The sequence below is a fragment of the Daphnia pulex genome, chromosome 5, assembly GCF_021134715.1.
Source record: "Daphnia pulex isolate KAP4 chromosome 5, ASM2113471v1".
Taxonomy (NCBI): Eukaryota; Metazoa; Arthropoda; class Branchiopoda; order Diplostraca; family Daphniidae; genus Daphnia; species Daphnia pulex.
Window position 1 is genome coordinate 3,806,127 of NC_060021.1, and position 15,670 is coordinate 3,821,796.

General features: G+C 38.2%; 5 protein-coding genes, 1 long non-coding RNA gene and 3 other non-coding genes across 9 annotated transcripts; 3 read left to right on the forward strand and 6 right to left on the reverse strand.

Moving 5' to 3' along the window:
- Positions 1 to 442: 442 nt before the first annotated feature.
- Positions 443 to 515, reverse strand: Trnak-uuu. The gene has a single exon. It is a non-coding gene; the product is annotated as a tRNA-Lys (tRNA).
- Positions 516 to 1,088: 573 nt separating this feature from the next.
- On the forward strand, positions 1,089 to 3,068 carry LOC124193978. Its single transcript, XM_046587964.1, has one exon. The coding sequence runs from the start codon at positions 1,089 to 1,091 to the stop codon at positions 3,066 to 3,068; it is 1,980 nt and encodes a 659-aa protein (XP_046443920.1).
- A 305-nt stretch (positions 3,069 to 3,373) lies between these two features.
- On the forward strand, positions 3,374 to 4,138 carry LOC124193979. The gene has a single exon (XM_046587966.1). The coding sequence runs from the start codon at positions 3,374 to 3,376 to the stop codon at positions 4,136 to 4,138; it is 765 nt and encodes a 254-aa protein (XP_046443922.1).
- Positions 4,139 to 5,074: 936 nt separating this feature from the next.
- Trnak-cuu lies at positions 5,075 to 5,147 on the reverse strand. Its single transcript has one exon. It is a non-coding gene; the product is annotated as a tRNA-Lys (tRNA).
- A 1,453-nt stretch (positions 5,148 to 6,600) lies between these two features.
- On the reverse strand, positions 6,601 to 7,452 carry LOC124193980. The gene is made up of 4 exons (XM_046587967.1): positions 7,356 to 7,452; positions 7,140 to 7,297; positions 6,841 to 7,078; positions 6,601 to 6,776 (listed from the first exon to the last, which is right to left on the reverse strand). The coding sequence occupies exons 2-4, from the start codon at positions 7,293 to 7,295 to the stop codon at positions 6,601 to 6,603; spliced, it is 570 nt and encodes a 189-aa protein (XP_046443923.1). The 5' UTR covers positions 7,296 to 7,297; positions 7,356 to 7,452.
- A 1,216-nt stretch (positions 7,453 to 8,668) lies between these two features.
- On the reverse strand, positions 8,669 to 9,442 carry LOC124193981. Its single transcript, XM_046587968.1, has 3 exons — positions 9,144 to 9,442; positions 8,982 to 9,080; positions 8,669 to 8,914 (listed from the first exon to the last, which is right to left on the reverse strand). Exons 1-3 carry the CDS (start codon positions 9,369 to 9,371, stop codon positions 8,669 to 8,671), a joined length of 573 nt encoding a protein of 190 aa, XP_046443924.1. The 5' UTR covers positions 9,372 to 9,442.
- Positions 9,443 to 10,236: 794 nt separating this feature from the next.
- On the forward strand, positions 10,237 to 10,310 carry Trnan-guu. The gene has a single exon. It is a non-coding gene; the product is annotated as a tRNA-Asn (tRNA).
- Positions 10,311 to 12,970: 2,660 nt separating this feature from the next.
- LOC124193752 lies at positions 12,971 to 13,346 on the reverse strand. The gene is made up of 3 exons (XR_006874442.1): positions 13,272 to 13,346; positions 13,056 to 13,213; positions 12,971 to 12,994 (listed from the first exon to the last, which is right to left on the reverse strand). It is a non-coding gene; the product is annotated as an uncharacterized LOC124193752 (long non-coding RNA).
- A 1,506-nt stretch (positions 13,347 to 14,852) lies between these two features.
- LOC124193982 lies at positions 14,853 to 15,622 on the reverse strand. Its single transcript, XM_046587969.1, has 3 exons — positions 15,328 to 15,622; positions 15,166 to 15,264; positions 14,853 to 15,098 (listed from the first exon to the last, which is right to left on the reverse strand). Exons 1-3 carry the CDS (start codon positions 15,553 to 15,555, stop codon positions 14,853 to 14,855), a joined length of 573 nt encoding a protein of 190 aa, XP_046443925.1. The 5' UTR covers positions 15,556 to 15,622.
- Between the last annotated feature and the right edge of the window lie 48 nt (positions 15,623 to 15,670).

The following is a 15,670-nucleotide window of genomic DNA, read 5'->3' on the forward strand; positions in this document are numbered from 1 at the left end:
CACATATCTAAGCTAAACGAAGTAATGAAGCGGCTAAACAACTATAAGCTATCCAATTTCAAACTTAAAATAGCTCTAGCTTACATATGTTAAGTTAATTCTAGATAGGGAAAGCTAAACTTATCTAACTAAAAACTCCCCTATCTAGGACTAGCTAGTAGATAGCTGGTAGCTATTTTGGGCAGCGAGCATTTTCGTACGGGAAGGAATATGGCCTTTGCAAAAATGCAGAATATGCATCTGATTGACAGTCTTTCTAAAAAAATACTTATCTGTTTCCACCTAGGATCGAACTGAGGTCCTTGAGCGTGTTAGACCGACGTGATAACCACTAAACTATGGAAGATTACCGTCAACACTGAATTTTTCTGAAATGACTACAAAATACTAACGATGGTCTCCCAACATCTAAATTAAATCTACAATATTTGCAAATATGTAACGCCCAACGGGGGGCTCGAACCCCCGACCCTGAGATTAAAAGCCTCATGCTCTACCGACTGAGCTAGCCAGGCCTGAATTTAGGGTCTATTCCAATGTTATCAATCAAGTTTTAATTGACCATATTTTGTACTGTCCACTAGCCGTGAACGAAGTTTTATCATGATTGTTTGGTTCTTTGTGGGGAGTTCACAGTTGCCTTATACTTCTAATCGTCTAGATGAGATGTCTAGAGAGATCTAGAAGGTTGTGGAGACCGAATCACCGACGATGACGTTAGCAAATGTGTTGGTGGGCTGGCAAGGCCGTCACAATTTGACTGCAACAACTCATTTGCTGCAATCACTCTTAACTCTTTTACTTTTTCATCCAATAACAATTCATTTTTTATTCGTCTTTTAACGGTTTTCTTATGTAAAAGACCGGTGTCTGCTGAGTCGCGCCCGAAGTGGCAGCACCAAATTGAGCTCCAGACATTTTCAGTTTATTCTCTAAGTTTTTATAGTTTCACAGTGTGTCTTTCACCTTGAATATACTGTTTGCTGTGCTGCATATCGTGATTTTCTTTCTACGGCGTGAAATTGGAATTTCATCTCCTCTACAGTTCTAGTGTGAAGGTGTCATTCAATGTTTTGCCTTTATGCCCCATGGCGATTTTGAATCAGCTGTTCTACTCTCTTCGCTTCTCTTCCCTGGTGCCCCAGCGTCTTTCGAGCACAATGCTTCGGGTCGTCAGATCTCTTTACATTGCTGCTGTCCCATCTTCGCGTCGTGGCATGAGGGGAGGTAAATCAGCAAAGATTGCTAGAGCTAGATCAAGATTCCTTTTCTGCGGCCTCGCCAACGCCAGATCTCTTGTCAGCAACAAACACTTGTTCAATTACCATATTACTGTTACTGGTCTAGATCTATTAGCTATCACCGAGACTTGGCTGAATGAAGACATTGGTGACGTTATACTTCGTGACGTGTGCCCAGCTGGTTACTCAGCGATACATTGCCCGAGAGCTAGTGGAAGAGGGGGAGGAATCGCCCTACTTTTTCGTGACTCGATTCGTGTAAACGGCCTTAATGTTGACTTCAAGCCTGCGTCTTTTGAATATCTTCCTGCATCTCTTTCTGTGAATGGCAATACGATATGCTTGGTGGTGATATATCGCTCTCCCTCACTCAGCCCTAGTCTATTTTTGACTGAGTTTGCTGACTTGCTTGAGCTGCTTCTTCCTACTCCCTCAAAGCTGTTGATCGTTGGTGATTTCAACATCCATGTTGACACCAAGTCTAACCTAGTGTGCCAAAAGTTCCTTTCCTTTCTGGAATCTTGTGATCTGCTTCAGCATGTTAGTGGCCCTACTCACATTAGTGGCCACACGCTCGACTTGGTGATTTCAAGGTCGGTGGATAGTTTGGTTCTAAACTGTGATGTGTTTGATCCTTTGAGTGATCACTATGCCGTTCATTGGCTTGCCAATGCCAGTCGCCCTGTTCGACCCAAGAAAACTGTCTCACTCAGAAACTTAAAAGCTATCGACATGGATAGGTTTGCTACTGATCTTCTCTGCCTTCCTCTGCTCACCGATGAAACTGATGACATCGCTCGCCTTCTAGACTTGTACAACGCTGGCTTAACTGAGGTACTGGATAAACATGCACCACTACAAAAAAGAGTATTCACTATTCGGCCTGACAACCCCTGGAATAATCAAGAAATTGCCTCTACTCGTAAAGAAGTTAGGAGGCTGGAGAGACGTTGGAAAGCTACAAGTCTGACTATTGACAAGGAGATTTTGCATCATGCTCTGAGCAAATTGAGATCCCTTATATCTTCTGCGAAAGTGAATTTTCTCAATTCCAAGATTACTGAGCAAACCGGAAAGAAGTCGTTATTCAAGATTGTTGACTCGTTTCTTTTGATGAAGCCTGCTCTTCGCCTTCCATCGCATACTGATCTACCTGCTCTTCTTGAGAAATTTGGTGACTTTTTTCTGAAGAAAATTCATGACATCAGGACGAGCCTAGACGTCTTTGGATCGACTTCGGTAACCGAACAACCAATGACTTCTCGTTCTTTCACAAAGTTTGCCCCAGTAACGAGTGCTGATGTTCTTTCTTTGATTACTCGCTGCCCAACTAAGTCTTCGCCCCTGGATCCCATTCCGACATTTCTGTTGAAGAAGGTTGCTGAAATTCTTGTCACACCTATAACTAAACTGGTGAATCTGTCCCTCTCGCTGGGTGTCTTCCCTGATGATATGAAACTTGCTGTCGTGACACCATTGTTGAAGAAGCCTAATCTGAACCCTGATGTCCTAAACAACTATCGGCCTGTATCTAATCTTTCTTTTTTGTCCAAAATTATTGAGCGTGTTGTCGTTAGACAACTTCATGATTATCTGGAAACTGAATCTGAGTCTCTCTTCGTCCCCGTGCAGTCGGCCTACAGGCCGTTTCACTCTACTGAAACTGCTCTTTTGAAAGTCTGTAATGATTTACTTGTTTCTGCTGACGAAAAAGATGTAGCTACTGTTGTTGCCTTCCTTGATCAGAGTGCTGCTTTTGACCTGTTGACCATCAGATCCTTATTGCTCGGCTTTCTGCTAAATTTGGTATTTGTGGCCCCACGCTAGCATGGTTTCAATCTTACCTTTCGGATCGGCGTCAATCTGTCAGTGTGTCAGGCCAATTTTCATCTGCTGTTCTTCTCCCCTCTGGTGTTCCTCAAGGGTCTGTTCTCGGTCCTGTCCTGTATATCCTATACACCACCCCGATCCATGAAATATCTACCAGCTATGGTATCTCTGATCATCAGTATGCCGATGACGACCAGAAATATGTATCATTTCGGATCTCCAAAGATGGTGCTGATCAACGGCGAGCTTTTTCTTCTCTATCTGCCTGCATAGCTGAAACGAGGAGATGGGGTGCGCAAAACATGATCAAATACAACGACTCGAAGACTGAAGTCATGTTGGTGTACTCCAAGCATGTGGGTGTTGAACCTGCTCCTTATTTCCTGACTGTTGGCGACGCTGATATTCGACCGGTCTCTACAGTGAGAAGTCTTGGTGTGATACTTGACTCGCACCTCACCATGGATGCTCAAGTTCGTTCGGCTTGCAAGAAGGCTTTCTACCATTTGAGGAGAATTTCTCAAATAAGAAAATTCCTCACCGAGTCCGCACTTACTCAACTTATTCATGCCTTTGTCATCACTCAACTAGACTACTGCAACTCTCTCCTAGTGGGACTGCCGAAGTCATCACCAGATCGTCTCCAGCGTGTCCAGAATGCAGCGGCTCGTCTCATCAAAGGCGCGAAAAAGTGCGACCCGATTTCTCCTATTCTCCTAGATCTCCATTGGCTCCCTATTGCATTTCGAATTGATTTCAAAATTACGCTGCTCACGTATTGTTGTCTACACTGTCTGGCTCCTCGTTACTTGTCGTCCCTCCTCCGTCTACCTGTCTCCTCTCGCTTGGCCTGTGATAGACTAATTTCAATGAAGTCCCGTACCAATACTTATGGCTGCCGCTCCTTCAAGACGTATGCTCCCCAGCTTTGGAATTCTCTTCCTCAGAATGTCCGTATTGCGTCTTCCCTAGCCCAGTTCCGCTCTCGCCTGAAGACCCATTTAATAACTGTTGCATTTAGAGATGTAATTGATCAACGTGCTCGTCGGGAAAGAAAGCGCCTTTGATCATGTTAATGGAAAAGGCGCTATATTAAGTGAAATACATTATTATTATTATTATTACAAGTGTCACAGGCATTTCTTTTAGACATATTCACGCTTTAAAAAACTCGAATATTGGATGATGACATATGAAAGTGAAAAAATTTGCAGACGAAATTTTTGTGCTGTTTGACATTTCAAACAATGGTGCCAGGCTTATTATTAGGGCGTATATATATAAAAAGGTTGTTAGTAAGTCCCTTAAAATATTTAAAATTCTTTCTTTCTTTATTTTTTTTTTAATTTTATATAAAAATATCCGTCTACGATGATTATAAAGACATAAGTTTATATTATCAACTATGTATGTGTATATATTATTCACTCAACCAAATAAAAAAATATAGATACATCACGATAGCTAACGGTCAGTTGCCAATCGGCTAAAATTTTCGTATATGGAAAATCGAAATATTATTAGCTTTTTCTCTGCTATAACATTACTGTGTTTGCACAACTCACATATCTAAGCTAAACGAAGTAATGAAGCGGCTAAACAACTATAAGCCATCCAATTTCATACTTAAAATAGCTCTAGCTTACATATGTCAAGTTAATTCTAGATAGGGAAAGCTAAACTTATCTAACTAAAAACTCCCCTATCTAGGACTAGCTAGTAGATAGCTGGTAGCTATTTTGGGCAGCGAGCATTTTCGTACGGGAAGGAATATGGCCTTTGCAAAAATGCAGAATATGCATCTGATTGACAGTCTTTCTAAAAAATACTTATCTGTTTCCACCTAGGATCGAACTGAGGTCCATGAGCGTGTTAGACCGACGTGATAACCACTAAACTATGGAAAATTACCGTCAACACTGAATTTTTCTGAAATGACTAAAAAATACTAACGATGGTCTCCCAACATCTAAATTAAATCTACAATATTTGCAAATATGTAACGCCCAACGGGGGGCTCGAACCCCCGACCCTGAGATTAAGAGTCTCATGCTCTACCGACTGAGCTAGCCAGGCCCGAAATTAGGGTCTATTCCAATGTTATCAATCAAGTTTTAATTGACCATATTTTGTACTGTCCACTAGCCGTGAACGAAGTTTTATGATGATTGTTTGGTTCTTTGTGGGGAGTTCACAGTTGCCTTATACTTCTAATCGTCTAGATGAGATACACTACTATTAATATTTTTTTTTTTTACTTTTCCTCGGATATTATTTATTCCCATAGCGTTTCTGATGCTTCCACCTAGGAACAAACTGAGGATTTTCAGCTTACGAAGACGACGTGATAACCTCTACACTATGGCATACCGGAAGTCAACTGCAAGATTTTATTAGTGTTGGCCTTAGTAAAAATGTAATGTTTTCTTTCCTAATGGGTGTCGTTAGCCAATCAGCATGCCTCTGTGGCGCAATTGGCTATCGCTTTCGGCTATTAACCGGAAGGCTGGTGGTTCGATTTCACCCAGGCGCGCATGGTGATTGAAATCTATTGCTCTATTTTAAACTCTTCTTCTCATTACTTTATACCCGACTAAAGCTTGCATTGTAGAGTGCACACTCACGATATGGCTTCTTTAGCTGATGATTGTTGAATCTACTGAAAATTTGCAGCGTAGGGTGCACACGCATCATGTTCATTTTCTTGTGGAGCTACTGTTCCAGGTTCAGGTGTAATCTATCATAGATTCCCCTCTGCTGATGTTTATGGACTTCTTCCCCATCCAGCGCAAGTCATTTCCCACATTCCTAAAACCAAAGGGCATTGTCGATTGGCTAAAGAAGAAAGTCTCTTAAGGGCTATATCACCTACACAACAACCGCAGTCGCCATTGATCCCCCCTGTCTGCTGACTTCTTCCGGATACTGCATTGCGAATATTTTCAGATTGTCAGAGTGTAGATTTCATTCACAACCCGTACGAAAATTTCAGCCTGTTTGTAGCTGACCGTTAGCTTACAACGCGGGGGCTATTAGCTTATCATGCCAAGCTTACAGTTAGGTTTTTTTGTCCCTTTTCCCACTGGACAAAAACAGCTAAAAGCCATTACAAATTAGGTTGTCTACAGCTGACTTCTAGTTGAAAAGTTCCAACGTATTTTTAATTAAGATTTCCCTAGCTTTTTCTTTCGAGCTAAAAATGGACTTTTAGACAGTTGAATTTAAGCTCATTTGTAGCATATTAAAAATGAATTATTTTACCGGAAATATATTTATGCCTAATACACCTATATTTTAATAAAATTAACTTAAATAAATAAATCAAAATATTTTCTCTCGTCTTTGTATTTTCATCAAACATCTGAACAGATGTTTGATGTTTAACAAGGCATGTTTAAAAACACAGCAGCACATACACTCTTAAAATGTAATAGATAACATTTTAAGAGAGTAACACAAAAACAAATCGTGAAAAATAAAAAAAAAAGTAAAGAAAGTTTCGAGACTGGTGAGAGGCGATATCTTCTATTCATGGTCTTCCTGAGATTGTGGATTTTTCTTCTTTTTTAGGTGGGTGTGACAGGCCAATAAACCTTGCTCCAATTGCCTTATCGATTTGGGTGGTTGATAGAACAGCCATAGTTGTAACGCTCCCTTTTTCATCCTTGATTGAAAATGCCTCGTCCCATGCTGCTTGCATGAAATCTAATAAATAAAATTGTTATTTATAATACATCGTAAATCTCTATAAACTTGTTTGGTTTCTTACTGTGAATAGCCTCTTGGATTTTGTCCGGAATTTTCGGTTTTGGAATAGCGTCAGGAATTCCTGGACTTTTTCTGCCTGACAGTGACATATTTGCCAGTTGCTCAGGTGAAAATAAATTTTCCAAGATGACAGTAACTGCGCGATTCCGAGAAAACTCTGTCTGACCACTAGACTTCAAGATTGTTTTCACTTTTTTAGGCACAGATTCGCAGATGAAAACTTCTCCCCATAGTTTTACCTACACTAACAATAAGCATTTAAGAAATAAAGCCCTTTTACTATTTTTTAAAATCTATTACCAATTTTGCACCGATGTGGCAAGAACTTGACGATGGACTACTTAAATATTGCGATGGAACACCAAAACCTGGAGGTTGTACATTTAGTTGACTGTGCACTGCTGGTGATGATATGATCCCAACGAGACTTTTCATTCCCTCAAGTGTTTCCTTCATCTCTATAAATATATAAGGTCATTTATACACACGCAAAATTTGAAAATATATAAATTATACCTCGGACAAGAACTATCGGCTCTTCTTTCTCCAAACCTTCAATTTTTTCTCTTAGCTCAATATTTTCAAATTCTTTAGATGCAATGGTATTGTAGTCAGTAACTTAAATCTGCCTTGAGTAACTTAATCTGCCTTGATTGTGATGAAGTTGAGTGTATACTTCCAAAAAAGTCATCATCCTTTTCCTTTTCTTCTTCAAAGTTTGAGTCTATTAAACAATCAAGTGAGAATGTAAAATTATTTTGGCAGATAATTAAAGTGGATCAAATTTACCAGAACTTTCAGGGTATTCTAATTTTCTTATTACACCCTGTTTTTCTGGCACCAGTGATTCAATAGCCTTTTGTTGGAATGGAACTGCCGAGGGAACTGCTGCCTTTGGTTTAGCCAGAGAAGTTGATTTTGACTTGACAGGCACTGTTTTCTGTTTGACTGCAGAAAACTCTTTTGATTGTTGAACAGAAGGAACGTTAACACACTTTCTTGGACTTTTCATTATTCCTGGTGTGGGCCACTTTGATGTTGGATAACTGTATGTTCTTTTTCCTACAGTTGTCTTCAACAACTCTTTGCCATTAAGTTCTAGTAGAAGCTTGTTCCTTTCAGCTGAAATTTCTTTCGAACTCTCTGTAAATTGTGACAAAAACCAAACAATAGTAAAGAGTAGGAAATCGTTGATGTAAATGTCATACCAGAAAAGCAGTTTACAACACCAGACTTAAAAATGTGCTGTCCATCACCATCGGTGAAATCCTTCGAATAACTAAAAAGGTTCCACTCCGTCTTGGAGGTAGAATTCCATCTATGTTTGAAGAAAGGGGTTGATGTTTTAAAGAATCAGTTACTGTAACAATACTTCTAACATTTTCCTAAAGGCAATCGCCTTTTTACTTGCTATCCAGGAATTAAGCAGAGTTTCACAGTCTTCTTCAGTTTCACTTATTGGTAAAGGAAGTTTCGGTCTGAAAAACGAACTAGGAGATGTCATAAAAACTCCATCAGAAGCAGTGACCAGAATATAAAATCCAGAAGGGTTGTTTTGAACTTTATTGTTGGTCATCTTTGAAACAAATTGCTAAATATGACTAAAAAAGCACATAAGGTCTTTGACAGGATTCGTCGTGCTTGACTTACAAATGCTGTAAGACTTGGGCGGGAAAAAGATCACACCATCATAGATGTTGCCAAGTGTAAACTAATAAATCAACATGTAAAACTGTGGTGAAAATTTGTGTTTTTTTGCAGTATTTAAAATCATCTGTCAATTCATAATAAGTGAAGTCAAGTAGAAATATATGGAAGAAAGATATATTTCATGGGAAAAATCTTCGATACATGTATTTCTGTAGTCCTCGAAACATTTTCATTGACCACATATTTGAAACAAACACACAGTACACAGACTGATGATGAGTGAGTGATTTGCAAGTAAAAACCTCATCATCTTGAGTATCAGAAATAGCAGAATCGTCAGAATTACTGTGATGTTGATCTTGAAGTAACCCATGTTGCTGATGTTCGATGTTGCTGGCATTGACTGCTGAATAATAATTTTCAATCTATTTCGAAAAGTAAAAACCATATTTATTATACTTTAAAATAAACTTTGTGCAAAATGTATAATACCTCGCTTGTGTCTTCACTGAAAACCTCCCCATGGTTTAATTGAACCACTTGAGACACTGGATTACCATCTCTATTTTGGCAACATAGGTTTTTGACGGACTGCAGCATATGATTATCAGTGATTATTATTGGAAATCCGTTTTCTCATTTAATGATAATTACCTCAGAGTTTGAACTTGTTGAAGGTTGTGGAGACCGAATCACCGACGATGACGCTAGCAAATGTGTTGGTGGGCTGGCAAGGCCGTCACAATTTGACTGCAACAACTCATTTGCTGCAATCACTCTTAACTCTTTTACTTTTTCATCCAATAACAATTCATTTTTTATTCGTCTTTTAACGGTTTTCTTATGTAAAAGACCGGTGTCACAGGCATTTCTTTTAGACATATTCACGCTTTAAAAAACTCAAATATTGGATGATGACATATGAAAGTGAAAAAATTTGCAGACGAGATTTATGTGCTGTTTGACATTTCAAACAATGGTGCCAGGCTTATTATTAGGGCGTATATATATAAAAAGGTTGTTAGTAAGTCCCTTAAAATATTTAAAATTCTTTCTTTCTTTATTTTTTTTTTAATTTTATATAAAAATATCCGTCTACGATGATTATAAAGACATAAGTTTATATTATCAACTATGTATGTGTATATATTATTCACTCAACCAAATAAAAAAATATAGATACATCACGATAGCTAACGGTCAGTTGCCAATCGGCTAAAATTTTCGTATATGGAAAATCGAAATATTATTAGCTTTTTCTCTGCTATAACATAACTGTGTTTGCACAACTCACATATCTAAGCTAAACGAAGTAATGAAGCGGCTAAACAACTATAAGCTATCCAATTTCAAACTTAAAATAGCTCTAGCTTACATATGTTAAGTTAATTCTAGATAGGGAAAGCTAAACTTATCTAACTAAAAACTCCCCTATCTAGGACTAGCTAGTAGATAGCTGGTAGCTATTTTGGGCAGCGAGCATTTTCGTACGGGAAGGAATATGGCCTTTGCAAAAATGCAGAATATGCATCTGATTGACAGTCTTTCTAAAAAAATAATTATCTGTTTCCACCTAGGATCGAACTGAGGTCCATGAGCGTGTTAGACCGACGTGATAACCACTAAACTATGGAAAATTACCGTCAACACTGAATTTTTCTGAAATGACTACAAATTATTATTATTTTTGGCCGTAGTAAAAACGTAATGTTTGCTTTCCTAATGGGTGTCGTTAGCTAATTAGCATGCCTCTGTGGCGCAATTGGCTAGCGCGTTCGGCTGTTAACCGGAAGGCTGGTGGTTCGATCCCACCCAGGGGCGCATGGTGATTGAAATCTATTGCTGCATTTTAAAATCTTCTTCTCATGACTTTATACCCGACTAAAGCTTGCATTGTAGAGTGCACACTCACGATATAGCTTCTTTATCTGATGATTGTTGAATCTACTGAACATTTACAGCGTAGGGTGCACACGCATCATGTTCATTTTCTTGTGGAGCTACTGTTCCAGGTTCAGGTGTAATCTATCATAGATTCCCCTCTGCTGATGTTTATGGACTTCTTCCCCATCCAGCGCAAGTCATTTCCCACATTCCTAAAACCAAAGGGCAAAGTCGATTGGCTAAAGAAGAAAGTCTCTTAAGGGCTATATCACCTGCACAACAACCGCAGTCGCCATTTATCCCCCCCCCCCGTCTTTTGAATTCTTCCGGATACAGCATTGCGAATATTTTCAGATTGTCAGATTGTAGATTTCATTCACAAGGAATATGGCCTTTGCAAAATTGCAAAATATGCATCTGATTGATAGTCTTTCTAAAAAAATACTTCTTTGTTTCCACCCAGGATCGAACTGAAGACCTTCAGCGTGTTAGGCCGACATGATAACCACCACACTATGGAAACTTCATGCCGACATTGAATTTTTCTGAAATAGCTACAAAATACTAACGATGGTCTCCCAACATCTAAATGAAATCTACAATGTTTGCAAGTACGTAACACCCATCGTTAGGCTCGAACCCCAGAGCCTGAGATTAAGAGTCTCATGCTCTACCGACTGAACTAGCCAGGCTTGAATTTGTGCTCTATTCCAATGTCTTCAACCAAGTTTTATTGACGACATTTTGTCCTGTCCGCTAGCCGTGAACGAACTTTTATGATGATTGTTTGGTTGTTTGTGGGGAGTTCACAGTTGCCCAATACTTCTAATCGTCTAGATGAGATACACTACTATAACTATTTGTTTTTTTTTACTTTTCCTCGGATATTATTTATTCCCATAGCTTTTCTGATGCTTCCACCTAGGAACGAACTGAGGATTTTCAGCTTGTGAAGACGACGTGATAGCCTCTTCACTATGGCATACCGGAAGTCAACTGCAAGATTTTATTAGTGTTGGCCTTAGTAAAAATGTAATGTTCACTTTCCTAATGGGTGTCGTTAGCCAATCAGCATGCCTCTGTTTTGCAATTGGCTATCGCGTTCGGCTATTAACCGGAAGGCTGGTGGTTCGATTTCACCCAGGCGCGCATGGTGATTGAAATCTATTGCTCTATTTTAAACTCTTCTTCTCATGACTTTATACCCGACTAAAGCTTGCATTGTAGAGTGCACACTCACGATATGGCTTCTTTAGCTGATGATTGTTGAATCTACTGAACATTTGCAGCGTAGGGTGCACACGCATCATGTTTATTTTCTTGTTGAGCTACTGTTCCAGGTTCAGGTGTAATCTATCATAGATTCCCTCTGCTGATGTTTATGGACTTCTTCCCCATCCAGCGCAAGTCATTTCCCACATTCCTAAGACCAAAGGGCATTGTCAATTGGCTAAAGAAGAAAGTCTCTTAAGGGCTATATCACCTGCACAGCAACCGCAGTCGCCATTGATCCCCCCTGTCTGTTGACTTCTTCCAGATACAGCAATGCGAATATTTTCAGATTGTCAGAGTGTAGATTTCATTCACAACCCGTACGAAAATTTCAGCCTGTTTGTAGCTGACCGTTAGCTTACAACGCGGGGGCTATTAGCTTATCATGCCAAGCTTACAGTGAGGTTTTTTGTCCCTTTTCCCACTGGACAAAAACAGCTAAAAGCCATTAAAAATTAGGTTGTCTACAGCTGACTTCTAGTTGAAAAGTTCCAACGTATTTTTAATTAAGATTTCCCTAGCTTTCCTTTCGAGCTAAAAATGGACTTTTAGACAGTTGAATTTAAGCTCATTTGTAGCATATTAAAAATGAATTATTTTACCGGAAATATATTTATGCCTAATACACCTATATTTTAATAAAATTAACTTAAATAAATAAATCAAAATATTTTCTCTCGTCTTTGTATTTTCATCAAACATCTGAACAGATGTTTGATGTTTAACAAGGCATGTTTAAAAACACAGCAGCACATACTCTCTTAAAATGTAATAGATAACATTTTAAGAGAGTAACACAAAAACAAATCGTGAAAAATAAAAAATAAATAGTAAAGACGATTTCGAGACTGGTGAGAGGCGATATCTTCTATTCATGGTCTTCCTGAGATTGTGGATTTTTCTTCTTTTTTAGGTGGGTGTGACAGGCCAATAACCTTGTTCCAATTGCCTTATCGATTTGGGTGGTTGATAGAACAGCCATAGTCGTAACGCTCCCTTTTTCATCCTTGATTGAAAATGCCTCGTCCCATGCTGCTTGCATGAAATCTAATAAATAAAATTGTTATTTATAATACATCGTAAATCTCTATAAACTTGTTTGGTTTCTTACTGTGAATAGCCTCTTGGATTTTGTCCGGAATTTTCGGTTTTGGAATAGCGTCAGGAATTCCTGGACTTTTTCTGCCTGACAGTGACATATTTGCCAGTTGCTCAGGTGAAAATAAATTTTCCAAGATGACAGTAACTGCGCGATTCCGAGAAAACTCTGTCTAACCACTAGACTTCAAGATTGTTTTCACTTGTTTAGGCACAGTTTCGCAGATGAAAACTTCTCCCCATAGTTTTACCTACACTAACAATAAGCATTTAAGAAATAAAGCCCTTTTACTATTTTTTTAAATCTATTACCAATTTTGCACCGATGTGGCAAGAACTTGACGATGGACTACTTAAATATTGCGATGGAACACCAAAACCTGGAGGTTGTACATTTAGTTGACTGTGCACTGCTGGTGATGATATGATCCCAACGAGACTTTTCATTCCCTCAAGTGTTTCCTTCATCTCTATAAATATATAAGGTCATTTATACACACGCAAAATTTGAAAATATAGAAATTATACCTCGGACAAGAACTATCGGCTCTTCTTTCTCCAAACCTTCAATTTTTTCTCTTAGCTCAATATTTTCAAATTCGTTAGATGCAATGGTATTGTAGTCAGTAACTTTTCTTCTAAAACCCGATTTTTGTCCCTCAATGATTCATTTTCCTGAATAAATCACAAGGAAGGAAATTGTTAAGTGAATAGAAAGGAATTGTCATGACAAAAATAAATATAATAACGCACTTACTTTTTTTAGTTCTTCGATAATAATATCTTTGCAATAAAGATTTGGAACATTGTCACTACCAGAAGGCAGAGCACCCGAGTTTTCTTTCTCACTTATGATGACAAAGACTTGATCCTTATGAACCTTTGTTTCTTTTTGATGTTCATTACTAGGAGACACATCTGCTATCTGCCTTGATTGTGATGAAGTTGAGTGTATACTTCCAAAAAAGTCATCATCCTTTTCCTTTTCTTCTTCAAAGTTTGAGTCTATTAAACAATCAAGTGAGAATGTAAAATTATTTTGGCAGATAATTAAAGCGGATCAAATTTACCAGAACTTACAGTGTATTCTAATTTTCTTTTTACACCCTGTTTTTCTGGCACCAGTGATTCAATAGCCTTTTGTTGGAATGGAACTGCCGAGGGAACTGCTGCCTTTGGTTTAGCCAGAGAAGTTGATTTTGACTTGACAGGCACTGTTTTCTGTTTGACTGCAGAAACCTCTTTTGATTGTTGAACAGAAGGAACGTTAACAGACTTTCTTGGACTTTTCATTATTCCTGGTGTGGGACACTTTGATGTTGGATAACTGTTTGTTCTTTTTCCTACAGTTGTCTTCAACAACTCTTTGCCATGAAGTTCTAGTAGAAGCTTGTTCCTTTCATCTGAAATTTCTTTCGAACTCTCTGTAAATTGTGACAAAAACCAAACAAAAGTAAAGAGTAGGAAATTGTTGATGTAAATGTCATACCAGAAAAGCAGTTTACAACACCAGACTTAAAAATGTGCTTCTATCACCATCAGTGAAATCCTTCGAATAACTAAAAAGGTTCCACTCCGTCTTGGAGGTAGAATTCCATCTATGTTTGAAGAAAGGGGTGGATGTTTTAAAGAATCAGTTACTGTAACAATACTTCTAACATTTACCTAAAGGCAACCGCCTTTTTACTTGCTATCCTGGAATTCAGTAGAGTTTCACAGTCTTCTTTAGTTTCACTTATTGGTAAAGGAAGTTTCGGTCTGAAAAACGAACTAGGAGATGTTATAAAAACTCCATCAGAAGCAGTGACCAGAATATAAAGTCCAGAAGGGTTGTTTTGAACTATATTGTTGGTCATCTTTGAAACAAATTGCTAAATATGACTAAAAAAGCACATAAGGTCTTGGACAGGATTCGTCGTGCTTGACTTACGAATGCTGTAAGACTTGGGCGGGAAAAAGATCACACCATCATTGATGTTGCCAAGTGTAAACTAATAAATCAACATGTAAAACCGTGGTGAAAATGTGTGTTTTTTTCAGTATTTAAAATCATCTGTCAATTCATAATAAGTGAAGTCAAGTAGAAAAAATATGGAAGAAAGATATATTTCATGGAAAAAATCTTCGATACATGTATTTCTGTAGTCCTCGAAACATTTTCATTGACCACATAATTGAAACAAACACACAGTACACAGACTGATGATGAGTGAGTGATTTGCAAGTAAAAACCTCATCATCTTGAGTATCAGAAATAGCAGAATCGTCAGAATTACTGTGATGTTGATCTTGAAGTAACCCATGTTGGTGATATTCGATGTTGCTGGCATTGACTGCTGAATAATAATTTTCAATCTATTTCGAAAAGTAAAAACCATATTTATTATACTTTAAAATAAACTTTGTGCAAAATGTATAATACCTCGCTTGTGTCTTCACTGAAAACCTCCCCATGGTTTAATTGAACCACTTGAGACACTGGATTACCATCTCTATTTTGGTAAAATAGGTTTTTGACGGACTGCAGCATATGATTATCAGTGATTATTATTGGAAATCCGTTTTCTCATTTAATGATAATTACCTCAGAGTTTGAACTTGTTGAAGGTTGTAAAGACCGAATCACCGACGATGACGCTAGCAAATGTGTTGGTGGGCTGGCAAGGGCGTCACAATTTGACTGCAACAACTCATTTGCTGCAATCACTCTTAACTCTTTTACTTTTTCATCCATTAACAATTCATTTTTTATTCGTCTTTTAACGGTTTTCTTATGTAAAAGACCGGTGTCACAGGCATTTCTTTTAGACATATTCACGCTTTAAAAAACTCAAATATTGGATGATGACATATGAAAGTGAAAAAATTTGCAGACGAGATTTTTGTGCTGTTTGACATTTCAAACAATGGTGCCAGGCTTATTATTA

Bases quoted from the DNA above. Each gene is read 5' to 3' on its own strand.
- LOC124193980 (XM_046587967.1), bottom strand. From the start codon at position 7,295: ATGAAGGAAACACTTGAGGGAATGAAAAGTCTCGTTGGGATCATATCA. The intron at 7,079-7,139 runs GTAATAGATTTT...TTGTTAGTGTAG, and splicing joins GCCACATCGGTGCAAAATTG to GTAAAACTATGGGGAGAAGT. The intron at 6,777-6,840 runs GTAAGAAACCAA...TTTATTTATTAG, and splicing joins AATCCAAGAGGCTATTCACA to ATTTCATGCAAGCAGCATGG.
- LOC124193978 (XM_046587964.1), top strand. From the start codon at position 1,089: ATGGCGATTTTGAATCAGCTGTTCTACTCTCTTCGCTTCTCTTCCCTG.
- LOC124193979 (XM_046587966.1), top strand. From the start codon at position 3,374: ATGATCAAATACAACGACTCGAAGACTGAAGTCATGTTGGTGTACTCC.
- LOC124193982 (XM_046587969.1), bottom strand. From the start codon at position 15,555: ATGTCTAAAAGAAATGCCTGTGACACCGGTCTTTTACATAAGAAAACC. The intron at 15,265-15,327 runs GTAATTATCATT...CATATGCTGCAG, and splicing joins CAACAAGTTCAAACTCTGAG to TCCGTCAAAAACCTATTTTA. The intron at 15,099-15,165 runs GTATTATACATT...TTTTCGAAATAG, and splicing joins TCAGTGAAGACACAAGCGAG to ATTGAAAATTATTATTCAGC.
- LOC124193981 (XM_046587968.1), bottom strand. From the start codon at position 9,371: ATGTCTAAAAGAAATGCCTGTGACACCGGTCTTTTACATAAGAAAACC. The intron at 9,081-9,143 runs GTAATTATCATT...CATATGCTGCAG, and splicing joins CAACAAGTTCAAACTCTGAG to TCCGTCAAAAACCTATGTTG. The intron at 8,915-8,981 runs GTATTATACATT...TTTTCGAAATAG, and splicing joins TCAGTGAAGACACAAGCGAG to ATTGAAAATTATTATTCAGC.